The following is a 16,454-nucleotide window of genomic DNA, read 5'->3' on the forward strand; positions in this document are numbered from 1 at the left end:
CAGGCGCAGGCTGCAGGCTGCGGGCCCCTGGGGCACCGCAGGCGGCCCGGGTACCCTGAGCAGCCACCGGCTTAGGTTCAGAAAAGACCCAAGGCCAGGGCTAGATTAAGATAAAACTCTGTTACGGGTTTAAAAGCTTGCATTGGCCCTGGCTGGCGTGGCTCGGTGGTTGAACCTCGACCTATGAATAAGAAGGTCACGGATGGATTCTGGTCAGGACATGGGCCCGGCTGGCGGCTCGATCTCCAACAGGGGGCATGCAGGAGGCAGCCCATCAATGACTCTCTCTCCCTCTCCCTTCCTCTTTGAAATCAATACGAGAGAGTGCTATGGGGGGGGGGGGGAGGGGGGGAGTGGAGAACAAAAGGCCAATAGTACAAGTCTTTCTCCCAAGAGACTGACCTCTGTTGAGGACCACGAGACACTCTCTGAGGATCAGGGTAAGGAACTATTGCATCTCATGGCTGCTTATGCTGAATCGGAAGGGGAAGGCCAAGGTAAAATTCAAGCAGGGCAAATCTTAATTGATCGTGACGTGTTCCTCCTGCCATGATCCTCTGATGGCTTACAGGAAGGGAGCTTCATTTGGCACCTGCTTAAGCCAGCTGAACATGCATTTCCAATGAGAGCTTGTTTACAAAGCTCTTTCAGATGCATTCTCATATGCATTCTATTAGCTGGTCCCTCTTAGAAACTCTCGCGGGATTCTGAGATGCCAATCTCTCCGGATTTTGTTTCCAGTTCCTTGACTTTTTAGTCTGCGATTCTTTCCCACTATGCACACATCATCTATTTCAGAGGTTCTCAACCTGTGGGTCGCGACCCCTTTGGCGGTCAAACGACCCTTTGACAGGGGTCGCCTAAGACCATCCTGTATATCAGATATTTACATTACGATTCATAACTAGCAACATTACAGTTATGAAGTAGCAACGAAAATAATTTTATGGTTGGGTCACAACATGAAGAACTGTATTTAAAGGGCCAGAAGGTTGAGAACCACTGCTAGTGCGTCCACTTTGTGTGCAGATGGTTGCTATTTATTCTCCAGTCCTGACCACTCTCTCCATCTTTATATTCATATCCAGCTGACCACTGGACATCTCCACCTACATGTGGCACAGCCATCTTGAACTCAAAATGTGTCCAAATCTGAACTCATTTCCAATGTTCCACCGTTCTCTGTCCCCCTACCCCCCACAGTGGTTTTCAACCTTCTGGCCCTTTAAATACAGTTCCTCATGTTGTGACCCAACCATAAAATTATTTTCGTTGCTACTTCATAACTGCAATGTTGCTACTGTTATGAATCGTAATGTAAATATCTGATATGCAGGATGGTCTTAGGCGACCCCTGTGAAAGGGTCGTTCGACCTCCAAAGGGGTCGCGACCCACAGGTTGAGAACCGCTGCCCCAGTAAATGAAGCCAGAAAGCTGGGAATCAACTTTGATTTCTCCTACCCCCTTGCATCTTATTAACTCCAGTCTATTTCACCATTTAGTTATCTCAGTTTCACAGCCTCTCAACTATTCCTGACTGCCCTAAGTCAGACCTTCAGGGCGCCTTACTTGGGCCATTACAACTGGATCTCTACGCTGCCTGTTAATTCCTGCATCCCCCGCCCCTTCTCTAGCTATCGTGCTGAAGACATGGCTGCTTTACCTCTCTAGTCTTATGTTTGATATTTAAAAAAAAATTTTTTTCTTATCATCCTTCCTGGAACATAATATAACTGCAGCTTCTATTTTGCAACCATGAGATGACCTTCAAGATTAGCCGTGTGCTAAGGGTGGCAGAACAGAAAACTGGAAGGAATCTGGAATGCCGACACCATTAGGCCACCATATCAGCCCTGGATTGTTACCTCGGACTTGTCACAAGAGGAAAAAACCCCTAAGCTGTTTAAGCTGTTAGGTACCCATTTCAACCTGATGCTGGAAGCATTACACAAATGGATAGGTGTTCTCAAGCGAACTCAGAGCCAGAGATAAAGATGGCCTTCATCAAAAGTCTGACCAGCTATTAGGTCCCATTTATGTGTGAAGACATGTTTTTGCCAATGAAATAAAAAAGCTGAGCTTGTTATTAATACCTTAGTACAAACTAGAGGTCATTCATTCAACATACTAAGAGAATGTGAATTTGATGAGAGGATAAGCAAGCCTAGAGCATTGAGAAGCAAGGATTGGTGGAGTTGCAGGGGAGACTTGGGCATTGTGAGTACTCTGGGAACTGAAAGGAGAGATCATCCAGAAAAAGGAAACATACACATGGCAAGGGATCCAGGGGCCAGCTCTAACTCCCAACACTAACTAGTTTTAAATTCTTGCTTTATCGGGAAAGTTTAAAAATACATGATCTCACTTGTATGTGGAATCTCATGAACAAAATGAACTGACAAACAAAATAGAAACAGAGGCATGGCTACATGAAACAGACTGACAGCTGTCCGAGGGGTGGGGGTGAGGGGACTGGATGAAAGAAGGTAAAGGGATTAGCCAAAGAAAAATAAAATTTAAAAAATCAGTGGGTTGATTAAAAAGAAAAGGATAGGCATAATAGAAGGATTTAGCAACCAGATAATACTCTAAAAAAATAAACAGGAAAAACTACTCCATTTCAGAACATTTTGACATGTGCCAGTATGAAAGGGTAAGTTTGACTTCATGGTCTCTCATAGCAGCTGCTTCACCCTGTCTACACACCTCCCTCTTCCTACAGTTTTCTCTACAAAAGAACTGTTCCTGGGAAAAATGGAAAGAGGGGCACCTGATAGGGTAAAGCCAGGAAGGGTGGCTTTTGAATGGGCCTCTAGCAACAGGCCAACAGTTTCCATCTCCTCTTCCATCTTAAGAACAAAAGCTACTAATATTAGTTCATGGAAAATAGGCAATTATACAAAATACAGCATCAGAACCAAAATTTGTTTTCAAAATGTGAGTTTTTGACACTTGGAGAACTTCATTCCAAACTTCCAATTATATAATTACAAAAAAAATTTCATGTTTCAGAAAAACATACTTAATCTCAACATAAGATTCATGTCACTTATCACAAAGTTAGACAGTCAACTGTATAAAGGAGAAACAAACAGAAGCAGTATTTACAAATGTAGACTACATGAGACATTGTGAAGAACTTTTTGTTAATAAACACAATACATACTTTTACACTCTACATTTCAAAAATGATGCATCTGTGAACAATACGATAAAGTTATTAATGTTGATGACTTTAAATTAAATTCCAGGTTGCGGTGTTGAAGATTTTAAATTCAAGGGTGGGAGAGTTGAAGACTAAATTCAAAGTCAAGGTTATAGTGATAAAGACTTTAAATTCAAGGTTATAGTAATAAAAATTTTAAATTCAAGGGCAGATTGTCTAAGAAAGGACAAAACAACCAGCATTCAAGCTATTTAGTCAATTAGTTCCCTGTGAGTACAAAATATATAGGAACCACTAAATGGATTAGCCTAATTACAAATTATGTTCATTTCTAAATAACTCACAACTGCAAGAAATCGTTTCACAGAATTTTTCGTCAGTTTCTATCCTTGGGTAGGTATTTCTGCTATATTTAAATCTTCAAAACAATTCCTTTCCACTTCCACATTTTTATAAGTATAAAATGTTTAAACAAAGAGATAGCCATTCCTTAGCTAGAGAACTATTCCCCCATTGACTTCTAGGAGAGAAAAAAAAGATTTCACTTCCTCCTCTGCCCCAAAACATAAAGTAAACGCAAACAATCCAATTCCTAATTAAGAATCAGTTGCATAGAACCCAGGGCCTGGAACAATATTTCATGCTAGTTTTCTTGCTATAATGCTGAGAACAATTTAGTTATTTACATTATTGAGAAATCTATTTGACAGACTGGATTCATTCCAGTGCTCCCATTAGCGGAGTTTTGCTAAAAAAGGCGAGAGTAGCGGCGTCTGCGAATGGGGACATCGAAGAGTCTCCGGGGCCTCGCCTCCTCGTCTTCCTCATCAGATTCCTCCATATCCGCCGAATCATCGTCTTCCTCCTCTTCTGCATCTTCCATCTCTTCATACTCATCAGGACCCAATTCCTTGAAAGAGAAAACAGTCTTTTGATAAGAACTTCCATCAGTTTTTTCAACTTATTTAATGCAAATATCTCATTTATCTAGACTCTGAACAGCCAGACATGCCAAATATGAATCTTTATAGACTTGAACATCACATTTCCATAATGCACATACTGATTCCAGTGTATATCCTATTACATGTTTTAAAATGCTCAATGTAGTTTTCATGGTAAATATATTTCATTAATATAGTACTTATTTTTACATGGCAGTTGTTATTCAGATACAATGTAGCAAACAGACCACTCCTAGCAACTCAACATAAAACTTTACTGACTTTATCATATTAGTGATTTCAGTAACAATTTTTAATCTGCATGCTTACAGAAAAGATGTGAACATATTAACAAGGTATGACATGACCTCTACTGGTACTTTTTATGTACTGTCAACAAGAGGTCTATGATTTCTATTGAGTTCCTACCATAAAGACACATCATTTCCATTCAACCACCATTGGTAGCTTCTATTTTTACATTAACTTGTCAGAGGCTCTCAGCATAGGGCAATGGTGATGTTAACTGTGCAATAGCTGAACATCACCTGCAAACTTCCTCTTAAGCAGTGCTTCCTCTGTCAATCATGACTTATTTTGCTGTCAACTTTCTCACTTTTGAAGACCCAGTGAGAGGAGCCGCTATATCGAACAGAATTCTGAACAGCAAGGAGATCCTACTTGGTAATGTGCGGAATGTTGGGAAACTTTGGATGTGGTGTCAGCGACGGTCCTTCAACCAAGGCTTTTGTGACATACCATGATGCAGCACCCTCTCCACCCTTCTGATCTCATCTCCATCCACTCTGCTCCCATTTCCCACCCTCCAGTACACTGGCCTCCTGGCAGTTCTTCAAACATACCAGGCACATTCGTGGGTCGGGACTTCTGCACTTGCTGTTCTTTAGCTTGGAACACCCTTCACCTATACATCCAAGGGCTCCTTCTACTTCTTTTCAGTCTCAACTCAAATGTCACAGAAGCCTTTCTTGACACATCTTTATGTTATAGAACTCAACAGGACACCCTTTATCCCCTTTATTCTGATTATTCTCCAGTGCACATATTACTACTTGACCTAAATATATGGTGTTTATTTGCTAACCTTTGTCTATTCTAACTAGAATGTAAATTCCAAGGCAGAGATTTTAATTGTATTGTTCACTGCATTTTCCCCAGCACCTGGTAGGTACTCAGTAAATATTTGTTGAGTGAACACATTTACTGATGTGGGAGAAAGGTACTGTCTTTTAGGATTTGTCAAAGGAATAGTCACTGGGATTTATTATAACACAAACAACAACAATCAAAGATATGTAAATATAAGATAATTCATTATTTTAATCTCTGGATATTTCTTTAAATCTAGGGAATGAAGATTTTGAAATCCAATAGCAGGTCCAAAAGGGACTTGAGAAGAGGGGGGGGCGGGAAGGGACCAGGGAAGGAGGGAAGGATTAAAAAAATTATGAAACATTAAATTCAGGTAGTATGATTATTATCTTAATGAAGAAGAAAACAAAAACTGTTAAAGAAAATCAATGTGGCTAAAGAGGATTGCTGATGATCACAAATAAAATGTACATACCAAACAGCAGATGGAAAGAGGAACACAGACAAAAATGAAAATAAATCAGCAGTAGGCACCTCTAAAGAGTCTAAAAACAAACAATAAACCACCTAGACCAAAAAAAGACCAACCAAAAGTATATTTTAAAGTGGCATTCAGAGTATAAAAGCAAAAGAAAAGATTAAACCTCCCAATTAATTATATTGTTAAAGCACACAAAAGGAGAACCATTCAATTTCCATATCAAGAAAACTACTATTTTCCCTGGCTGGTGTGGATCAGTTGGCTGGGCGTCATCCTGTACACCAAAAGGTTGCTGGTTCGATTTCTGGTCAGGGCACATGCCCAGGTTGTGGACTCGATCCCTGGTAGGGGGTATGCAGGAGGCAGCCGATCAATGTTTTGCTCTCACATTATTTCTCTCTCCCTTCCTCTCTAAAAGTCAATAAAAAAATATTTTTTAAAAAATGAATATTTAAACAGGAAAGGTAAACACAAGTACAACCCCCCCCACTGCCTCTTCATGTTGATTAGAAAATAAGTCCAGAATTTTCATTCCTTTTTATTTTCTCATCCCTGATAGAAAAAAAACATTTTCCACAAGGCAGGTAAAGATTTTATATTATTATTTGTCATTGGGAAGCCACTAGAACTCTAAATAAGTAAGAACATAGTTAAGAGAGAGTTGAACATGTAATGAGTTTATTATTGTAATTTTAAATTATAAATTTAAAAATTTTAAACTTTAAAAAAGGAGTAAGTAAATATTATAAAACTTCTCAGTTTTAATTTCTAACATGATAAATATCAATATAACCCACATAAGCAAGAGTTCTTTGGAGTCCTCATAACTTTCTTTTAATTATAGATCACATACAATTTTATATTAGCTTCAGGTATACAACATTGTGATTAGACATATATATATATATATACACACACATTATGAAGTGACCACCACAATAAGTCTAGTAACCATTTGTCATCATACATAGTTATTACAATATCATTGACTATATACCCTATGCTGCACTTGTGACTTATAACTGGCAGTTTGTACTTCTTAATCACTTCACCTTTTTGCTCATTCTCCCACCCCTCACCCCTCTGGCCACGATGTATCTATGAGTTTGTGTTGAGTTTTATTTGTTCGTTTGTTTTGTTTTTAGATTCCATATACAAGTGGAATTACATGGCATTTATCTTTCTCTGTCTGACTTATTTCACTTAGCATAATACCCTCTAGGTCCATCCATGTTGTTGCAAATGGCAAGATTTCATTCTTTTTTATTGCTGAGTAATCCTATATCCTATATAATAAAAGGCTAATATGCAAATCAACCAAACGGCGGAACAACCAGTTGCTATGATGCACACTAACCACCAGGGGGAAGATGCTTAACGCAGGAGCTGCCCCCTGGTGGTCAGTGCACTCCCACAGGGGAAGCGCCGCTCAGCCAGAAGCCAGCACTGGTGAGCACAGAGGCGGTGGGGGGAGCCTCTCCCGCCTCCGTGGCAGCGCTAAGGATGTCCCACTGGTGACACACACACACACACACACACACACATATTCATTATCTGTTCGTCTATGGATGGACACCTAGGTTGCTTCCATAGCTTGGCTACTGTAAATAACACTGCAATGAACATAGGGGTGCATATATTTTTTTGAATTAGTGTCTTTTATTTCTTTGGATAAATACCCAAAGGTGGAATTGCTGGGTCATAGGGTTTAGTTCCATTTTTAATTTTTTGAGGAATCTCCAATAACTTTTCAAAGCTTAAGGGGGTCATGAGACCGAAAAGTTTGAAATGACTGTCCTTAAGTAAAGACTACTTTATAACCACCCTAACAAACATTTTAAAAAGCCTCAACAGGATCAAGTTGACCCAATAGTAACTACCTGCGCCAATAAATCTCAGCACTCTACATTTTATGTCAGGAATAGTAGCAACTTTAGGACAGGAGCATTTTCAGAGATAGAGAAAGATTTTATAACAATAAAATAACCAGTTCATTAAAAAGACGGCACAATCCTAAGTATATTTGCACATAATTATAGAGCTTCAAAATGCATGAAGCAAATCTGATAGAATTAAAGAGAAGTAGACAAAACTTAATTATAACTGGAGATTACAACAATCATCTCTCAGAGAATAAAGACCAAAAAAAAAAGAGATCAGTAAATATATAAAAGACTTGAAAAACAATCAACCAGTTCAACCTGTCATTTATAGAATAATATTCCCCAAAATAACAGAATATACATTCTTTTCAAATACACAAGTATTTACCAAGATAGACCATAATTCTGGGCCATAAAACATTTAAAAGGATTGAAATTATACACAATGAGTTCTCTAAACATAACAAAATTAAAAATCAACAACTCAAAGATAACTAGAAAATCTCCAAATGTTTGGGAATTAACACATTTCTAGAAAAGTCATTGATCAAAACTAAATTACAAGAAAATCTGAGAATATTTTGAATCAAATGGTAATGAAAACATAATGTCAGAATTTATGAAATGTAGTTAAAACAGTGCTTACAGAGAAGGTCTAAAATCAATAATTTAAACTTCTACCTTAAGAAGCTAGGGGGGAAAAAGCAAATTAAACCCAAAGTAAGAAGGAGAAATAAAGATAACTGTAGAAATCAATGAAAATAGAAATGAGGAAACAATAGAGAAAATCAGTGAAGTAAAAAATTGTTCCTTTAAGTGATCAATAAAAGTGATAACCCCCTAGCTAAACTGATGAACAAAAGATATAAATTACCAATATGAAGAACAAAAGAGGACATATGACTATATCTTTTCCAGCCATTAAAAGGATTATCAATATTTAGGTAGCTTTATGCCTATTAATTCAGCATTTAGAGAAAATGGACAAATTCCTCAAAAGACACAAATTAGCAAAAGTGGACAAGAAACAGAAAATATAAATATTAAAGAAATTAATATTTCAAAATGTTTGCACAAAGCATATTCCAGCCCCAGATGACTTCACTGATAAATCATATAAAACACTTAAGGATAATTACAATCTCATACAGAATTTGGGCTGGTCAGCATGGAGACTGCCATAAGTAGCAAATTCCTAGAACTGGAAATAAACAGTAGGAAGCACTCCTCCACTGGGAGGGAAGCTAAACTTCACTTCCAAACCCAGCCTGTAGATTGTTTTCCAAAGACATACCACAAGCATGAAGGCCTAAGTCTCATCATCATCCTTCCTTCTATAAATTGGAGTTGTGAATGTGTCAACTCTGGGTCAGCTTCATATCATGTCCATCTTCCCAGACTTATGTTAGAGCCTCCCATCAGGGTCACCCAGGAGCCAGAGGGTTTTGGTGAACATTTGATGCCTACAACTTGATTACATTCTGGGTATACAATTCACATTTTATTCCTATTGTATAACTAGAGCCTCATAATTTTCTCTAATCATTTTATAGCCTGTAAGATTGGGGTTACTGCTAAACCTGCCTTAAGGTAACCCTAAAAATGAGATTTAAAAAATATACCTAGTTGACTTAGGAAATGATCCCAAAGAGAGACTAGTAAAAGTACGAATCTACCCATTAAATCCTTTGTAATAATTTCTATAGGATATTTGTATTATTTTACAAAATGGGAGTTTTAGCAAAAACACTGTAAGAAATTGTTTTCCCTGTCTTAATGAAATAAAAGAAGGCGCAGATATCAACTGGTCTAGTGTGGTGTTTCTCATTAGGCAACAAACGTATTTAAAACGAATAATTACTCTATAGAATACTAATGGTAGACTCATGTCATTGTACATCTGTCCAAACAATAAGAGTGAACCCTAATGTAACTTATGGACTTTGGGTGATGATGATGTGTCAGTGTAAGCCCCATAGTTGTGACACTGACACTGCTCTAGTGGGAAATATTGTGTGGGGGTAGGGGGTATATGGGGAATTTCTGTACCTTCTGCTCAATTTTTCTGGGAATCTAAAACTGCTCTAAAAAATAAAGCTATTAAAAACAAACTAATAAAATCAGGTAACAGCAGAGTTACTCTGACTGAAGAGTACAGAGCCTCACTTACTTCTTGTCTGCCTCCCCCCCACATGTTCACATATCCCACCCACCCCAAGGTACTTCCTCAAAATTCCTAGGGTTCTTTGCAACACAATTTATAAACTATTTGTCTGGCTAATCAACAAAGACCCTCTGTGGAGTCAATTCTAAAAAGTTATGTAAATCAGCACCAGAGGAAATTTAACCTACCAATCGAGCTATAGACACCCTGAATGTCGGACATGCCATATGGAACCGGGGAATGGCGACATTAAAGATCTTGTCTTTAAAGTAAAGAAAGTGGAAAGTATAATATCCTTCCATATATCCCGATGTTGTAGAAAATGTGGTACAACTTGTGTATTCATACACCCGACCAGGGCTGATGATTGGAAATTCACCTGCAGGAAAACAGTAACAATTAATTAAAGCATAAAATTCAGTTCTCCATCACAGCAAATTAGATATGTCCTCTACGGGAGTATGTAAACTATGTTAAAGTAAATGCACAATTACAAACAAAATCTAAAAGGAAACACAACAAAATGTTAATAGTGATGGGATTACGAGTATTTTGACTTTTTGCATAGTCCCTCTAATTCTCTATAGCGGTATGTGGGTAGGGTGGGGGAATTCTAGGAGAATGAAGCAAAATAAAAAAAGAATTTTTTTTTTTTTTTTCAAAATGCTTTGAGACATTTTAGAGACCATCTTTAAGACATGGGTAATAAGTGTCACAGACACTAGTTTAAACAGTGATAAGGATAATCTAAATGTTTAAAAGTAGCAATAGGCTAAAACATAAAATTCTGAGCATGCAGCTTAAGCATTTAGCCCAGACAAAATGGCAGTCACAAGGGAGAGTCCTTACTCCAAGGGACCAAATTACTGAAAAAGAAATACAGCATTAATAAAATTGTTTAGCACTAGATCCCCAAATAAATTCAGGAAAAATTCCTTAAACAAACATGCAGAACATGACTTTATTCATGGCAATAAATTAGAGCAACTTTAATCTAAACTGAATTGTGTACATGCTTAGGACCAATAACAGAAGTACATAGCTTATTTAATAGCTTATTTAATGTTATTTTTCTGAAGCACTAATACAAAATCTGAAGAGTCTAAGGGTTCAGAAACTTAAGATAATTACAATGTCAATGGAAATCAAGCTAGAGATGATTGAAATCCACAAACAAAAAAATCTGTTATTAATTTTAACATTTCTCCCCTAAATTGCAAAAGATGACAGATATAAAATTTATTTTCTCTTTCTGCTCTATGCCTACAAAATATTACAATAAATAATTATTCAGTGGGAAAGAAAAGAACTTAAGAAGGAAAAGCAAGGAACCCAGGTGATTCACAGAATGTAAACTCAATCCCTGTGCTATAATTTTAGAAAAGTTCTGTTTAAAGGTACTAAACTGATAGAATAATGACATTTACACATTGTATTTGTGAAGCAAAGTATTGTAGTAGGAGAAACCCAGAATCTATGATACCTTTCACATTGTAAACACAGCTATTAAAAAGATGCAGTCATATCCACCAACATCATCATGCATTTCTAAGCTGTGCCATATATATGCTCTCCAAAAGTTCTTAGATGCAACTGATGTATAAACTAAATCTTGCATTACATACCAACTACTCCAGGTCCTTGAACTTCTTCTACATCACCTTTAGCATTTGTTATTCTCCAATAGCGACTGTCCAACTGACAAGCCTTCTCAGGAAGTGCATCCTTTGACATTTCAATCCTGGAGAAGGAAATGGGGCAGTAGAGACACAAATCAGGCCTTTTTTTGTTTCTTTTGTTTAAGAGCTACAACATTTGGGTTAAGAACATAAAGGGAGCCCTAACCGGTTTGGCTCAGTGGACAGAGCATCGGCCTGTGGACTGAAGGGTTCCAGGTTCGATTCCGGTCAAGGGCATGTACCTTGGTTGCCGGCACATCCCCAGTAGGGGGTGTGCAGGAGGCAGCTGATAGATGTTTCTCTCTCATCGATGTTTCTAACTCTCTATCCCTCTCCCTTCCTCTCTGTAAAAAATCAATAAAATATATTTTTTTTAAAATCTTGATTTTTAAAAAAAAGAACATAAAGGGAATTTCCAAAGGAAGTTAAGAAACACACCCCAAAGTCTGTGTTCATCGTCTATTTCCGGAAGTTCTCAAAGATATTGGCCCGATTAGCTAACTCCCCCATGAGAATGCTTTCATTCAACTTCCGAGCCTGATTTCAGTGAGGATCAACAATAGAAAGGGCAACATAAAAATTCACAAACTCCATGCTTACAACACTCTTTTGTTGTTCAAATAAAGATCAGTATGGGAAATGCTTTCTAGAATACAGTGCCATGAAAAACTTCTGTTCTAAAAAACTGACAGTCTTTTATTCACTACAAGGCTATGCAACCCATTTCCCTTTTCTCCATTAGCTTCTATATACAAAGCTCAAAGCGAAATGTCACTACTCAGCCCTGACCGGTTTGGCTCAGTGGATAGGGCGTCGGCCTGCGGACTGAAAGGTCCCAGGTTCGATTCTGGTCAAGGGCATGTACCTTGGTTACGGGCACATCCCCAGTGGGGGGTGTGCAGGAGGCAGCTGATCGATGTTTCTAACTCTCTATCCCTTTTCCCTTCCTCTCTGTAAAAAGTCAATAAAATATATTAAAAAAAAAAAAAAAAAGAAATGTCACTACTCAGTTACTGGAATCACCTTAACTCTGCTTCCCAATACTATTATTTCCCCCGCTTCCTCTGGGAATCTTCGGTCTCTTATTTTCATTTTGAGTACTCTACAAACATATGTAGGTATCATTAATTAAGCATGTCTCAGTCCTAGGCAAGATCTAAATTAAACAACAAACATCTGTGCATGTGTAACTAGACATGTCAAAGGCTACATACAATACTAAAATTCTATGATGCTTCTGGTAAGTATACATTCCTATATATAACACCATAAAGTATATAAAAATATATCTCAAGACAAAGTATCCTTAGTCCCTTTGATCAATGAGTTGTCTTCATGTCATAGCAGAGAGTACTTCTAATTAAAGTGAATTTACTAGGTAATATTTGTTTTTTATTTCACCAAATCCAGGGCTCAACACCCTGTTTGATATCCAGGCAGCACTCAATAAATATGTACTAGACTTTTAATTGAACATACACAGACCAGATTACATTTTAAAAGCATGATATTACCTTGGGCAATTTGGTAGCTTTCCGAAAACATTACAACTCTAATTCTGACCTTTCCATATGATTACAACCTAGTGGTCCACCTTGAAAAGTACCTGGCACAATACTTGTATTTACAAGAAACAACTCAGGGGTTAATATAAACTCAAGGTATTTTATAAACTATATCGTACTCACTCTTCCCATAAGCAGCCTGAAGTGACCTTTGAAAATGGTTCATTATTCACTTGACCCAAAAAACCCCCACAAAATCATGCAAATCAAGGTTAAAATCTTCGTGTTCATTTTAATAATACTCGTGAAACTGCTCACGCCACAAAAGGTATGCATATCTTAAAAGCCACCAAGTATCTGAAGAATGCCGCTTTACAGAAGCAATGTGTGCCATTCCGTCATCACAATGGTGGAATTGGTAGGTGTGCCCAGGCCAAACAGTGGGGCTGCACACGGGATCCATGGCCGAGAAGTGCTGAATTTTGCTACACGTTTAAAAATGCAGAAGTTATGCTGAACTTAAGGGTGCAGATGTAGATTCTCTGGTCATTGAGCACATCTAGGTACGTGGAGCAGAATTTACAGCGCTTGTGGGCGGATTAACCCACACATAAGCTCTCCCTGCCACACTGAGATGATCCTACTGAAAAAGAGCAGCTTGTTCCTAAACCAGAAAAATATCCCAGAAGACCCTGGAGAAACAAAAACTTATGGCCCCAGAGTAAATTCAGCATCAATAAATACAAATAAAAGTAAAAGCAGGGGAAAAAACCTGACTATACTGTAGAAACTTTGTAACCCACCTTCCTCTGTATCAGCAAGAAGCTGCCTTTCAAAATGTGTTTTATATCTTATATCAAATGGGGCAATAATAACACATCCGGAGGATATAGCCCATTACTAACTGAAAGGCAACCCTTTGAAATTCTCACCTGATTCGGTATGTGAAGAAATAGTGGGGTGGATGTACAGAGCTAAGTTCTGGCAGAAACGACGTGGAAACTGAAACGGTAATATCTCCAGTTGTTGCTACACACTCTGGATCATGAACATATCTAGGTAAATAAAAAAATTAAACATTTTTTAGTCAACTAACCTCAATTCTAGAAGATAAAAGGTTTAAAGATACAATGCAAAATAGCTCAGGATTGAAAATTTAAATCACAGTTGAGATTTTAAAGGTATAGTCCTATTAAGCTTAGAAGAAAACTAGAAATCATAAGCAAAACAGAAAGCTTTGAAGACTCCAGATCAGTAAAGTAATTTACTTGGAAACTAAAAAGAGTCTATCTCCATTTTCAGAGTTGAGGAAATTTAGGGGACCATCTGAAAACCCAGCTATACCTACAAACAGTGGTTCTGATAATAAAAATGTGTTAGTATACTATTATAGGGGCCTCTAATGTATATTTAATCTGTCATTTCTGCCAACCAGGCTACTATAAGCCAATATGACCTCTAATACTATCTATAATATCTAGATGTTCCATTTAGAGATAATAAATATTTGCTAGGAGTTAATAGTTACTAACTTGCTATTCATACTAAATCTACTAATTGGCAAACAGCTTTTTTTCCCTAAAAAGAAACTATATAAATACTAAAATATATAAATTTCTACATCAAATCAGTTTTTTTCTTTTGATTCTTCAAAATAAGAAAAATACTGGCTGTTCAAGTGTTTGGATGTTTTGGCCTTAAAATGAGAATAGAATAGATTTATGATGATGAGAGGTTCTGTTATTAACCTTCCTGGGAAACTTCATCTCATGATCTGTAACTGATGATTTTTGCTTATTACAATTATTCCATTCCAAAAAGCCCCAAGTGAAATACCTGAAAATCTGGTCTCTGATGATAGGGAAGCCACCTGATACAACACTGTTGACATAAGAAGTAAACCAGTCAGTAAAAGTAGCACCTGTAAACCAGAAAAGGGGGGAAAGGACAAATCGTTTTTGTAAAATCCATGCAGGGAACAAGGAAACAACTGTAATTTCTCTTTGCATAAGGTGTGATATCAAACCCAGAAATATTTATAGATATAATTCCTCTCTAGTCCTTTATTAGGACAATTTCTAGTCTCAATTCTATCCCTCTTATTCCTAACAACCTTGCTAGGGAATCCTCCAACTAACTTCAAAGTACTTTTTACACTTATATATAATTAAATAACAGATTCCTAAACTTTACTTTGCCCTGGTACAGGAATGAAAAGCTTTCTGTCTGTAATTCCTTGAACAAAGAAGACATGGCTACATCTAGGAAGAAACTACAGGAACAATATCAGCACCTATCCTCGAACAGTCAGGGAATACCCCTGCTCCAGGTACATACTGACTCATGCTCAGTCTGGACATCTAACAGGAGTTGTGGGCATCAGACCAATCCCAAAGTAGTTGAGGTGACTACAGATTCAAATGCACAGCGGTCCTCCATATTCTCAGTGAGCAGCTCGAAGCGGAAAAGAATGACTGGAACAGTCCAGTCCGGACCATACATCTGTGATCTAGTGATTGGGACAGTAACAAGCATTTACATAAATTATGCCTGCCCCCTCTAGGTAATACAATGTAACTTTCTCAGATCCCCTTACTGTTAATACATCTCAGTGACTAGCATACATTAGTCCCTTAACCAGTGATGCCCAATGCATTTCTCTGTAATCTTATTTTTCTCAACCCAGTTCCTATACTCCCCCATGCTAAACGTCAGATGCTAAATTTACAGTATTTACTTCATATTCTGCTCTGAGAATAATAGAAGATACTATTTAGGCTTGGGTCTGAGGGTACAGAGCTTTAAAATTTTAAGGGCCTCAATTGAGAGAAAGTACACTACAATAGTTGGTTCTTAATGTCTACTAATGGCCCATTCTAACTCCCTATTTATTAAATGTTATTGTATTCAAAATAAGCACTGATCATCTGTTTACTTGGAGCAAGATATTAAGAAGCCTATCTTTAATGACATTAACAAAGGCATTACAATTCAAAGAAGGTGCAATTTTATGTCAGGAGAACTAGTAATTTTCCTGTAGAGTTTTAAAGTCATTTTTCATATTTCATGGTTTACATAAAAAAGAAATTGGCGTAGTGTATTTCAATGAACCTAAATTTATTATAATACATACTAGAACAAAGTGTGTTCTTTAAAATGAGGACAGTTTCCAAGAAAGTCAAACTTATTTGAATCAAGATGTAATTTATATGTTCAAGGTTCTCACCTTTAAAGTAAGTCTGCATCTTGGAGCTTCTTTGATAGCACTGGGGCTTTATCAAGGCAGCCTAAAGGAACTGCTTTCTCATCTTTCCTCCCAGCACTAACTTCCCATCTCAGCTCAAATCTTTCGCTTTGCTCTCTCATTCCAGGAGAAATCCCAACTACCAGAATAGTATTATCAGACCTTAGTATTCTGCTGCAGCAGTGGGTTCTTCCAAACCATGTCAGACCAGCACCATACCGAGAGCAAGAAACTCCAGGAGCCTAGCAGGCAGCTTACTTCAGAGCTCAGGCAG

At 37.6% G+C, this 16,454-nt stretch overlaps 2 protein-coding genes across 2 annotated transcripts in view; both read right to left on the reverse strand.

The window, feature by feature from the left end:
• The window catches only part of LOC102245903 (CD59 glycoprotein), a 25,176-nt gene extending 11,807 nt beyond the window's left edge, over positions 1–13,369 (reverse strand). The window contains exons 1-2 of the mRNA XM_005864404.2: positions 13,359–13,369; positions 12,084–12,087 (exon numbers count right to left, since the gene is read on the reverse strand). The gene's annotated coding sequence lies outside the window, so the exon portion shown is untranslated. The remainder of the gene's footprint in view (positions 1–12,083; positions 12,088–13,358) is intronic.
• FBXO3 (F-box protein 3) overlaps positions 2,910–16,454 on the reverse strand; it is a 29,562-nt gene continuing 16,017 nt past the window's right edge. The window contains exons 7-11 of the mRNA XM_005864405.2: positions 14,773–14,857; positions 13,869–13,991; positions 11,378–11,493; positions 9,941–10,131; positions 2,910–4,077 (exon numbers count right to left, since the gene is read on the reverse strand). Of these exons, the coding sequence (XP_005864467.2) occupies positions 3,916–4,077; positions 9,941–10,131; positions 11,378–11,493; positions 13,869–13,991; positions 14,773–14,857 (677 nt within the window). The 3' untranslated portion in view covers positions 2,910–3,915. The remainder of the gene's footprint in view (positions 4,078–9,940; positions 10,132–11,377; positions 11,494–13,868; positions 13,992–14,772; positions 14,858–16,454) is intronic.

This window comes from Myotis brandtii, unplaced genomic scaffold, assembly GCF_000412655.1.
Source record: "Myotis brandtii unplaced genomic scaffold, ASM41265v1 scaffold187, whole genome shotgun sequence".
Classification (NCBI taxonomy): Eukaryota; Metazoa; Chordata; class Mammalia; order Chiroptera; family Vespertilionidae; genus Myotis; species Myotis brandtii.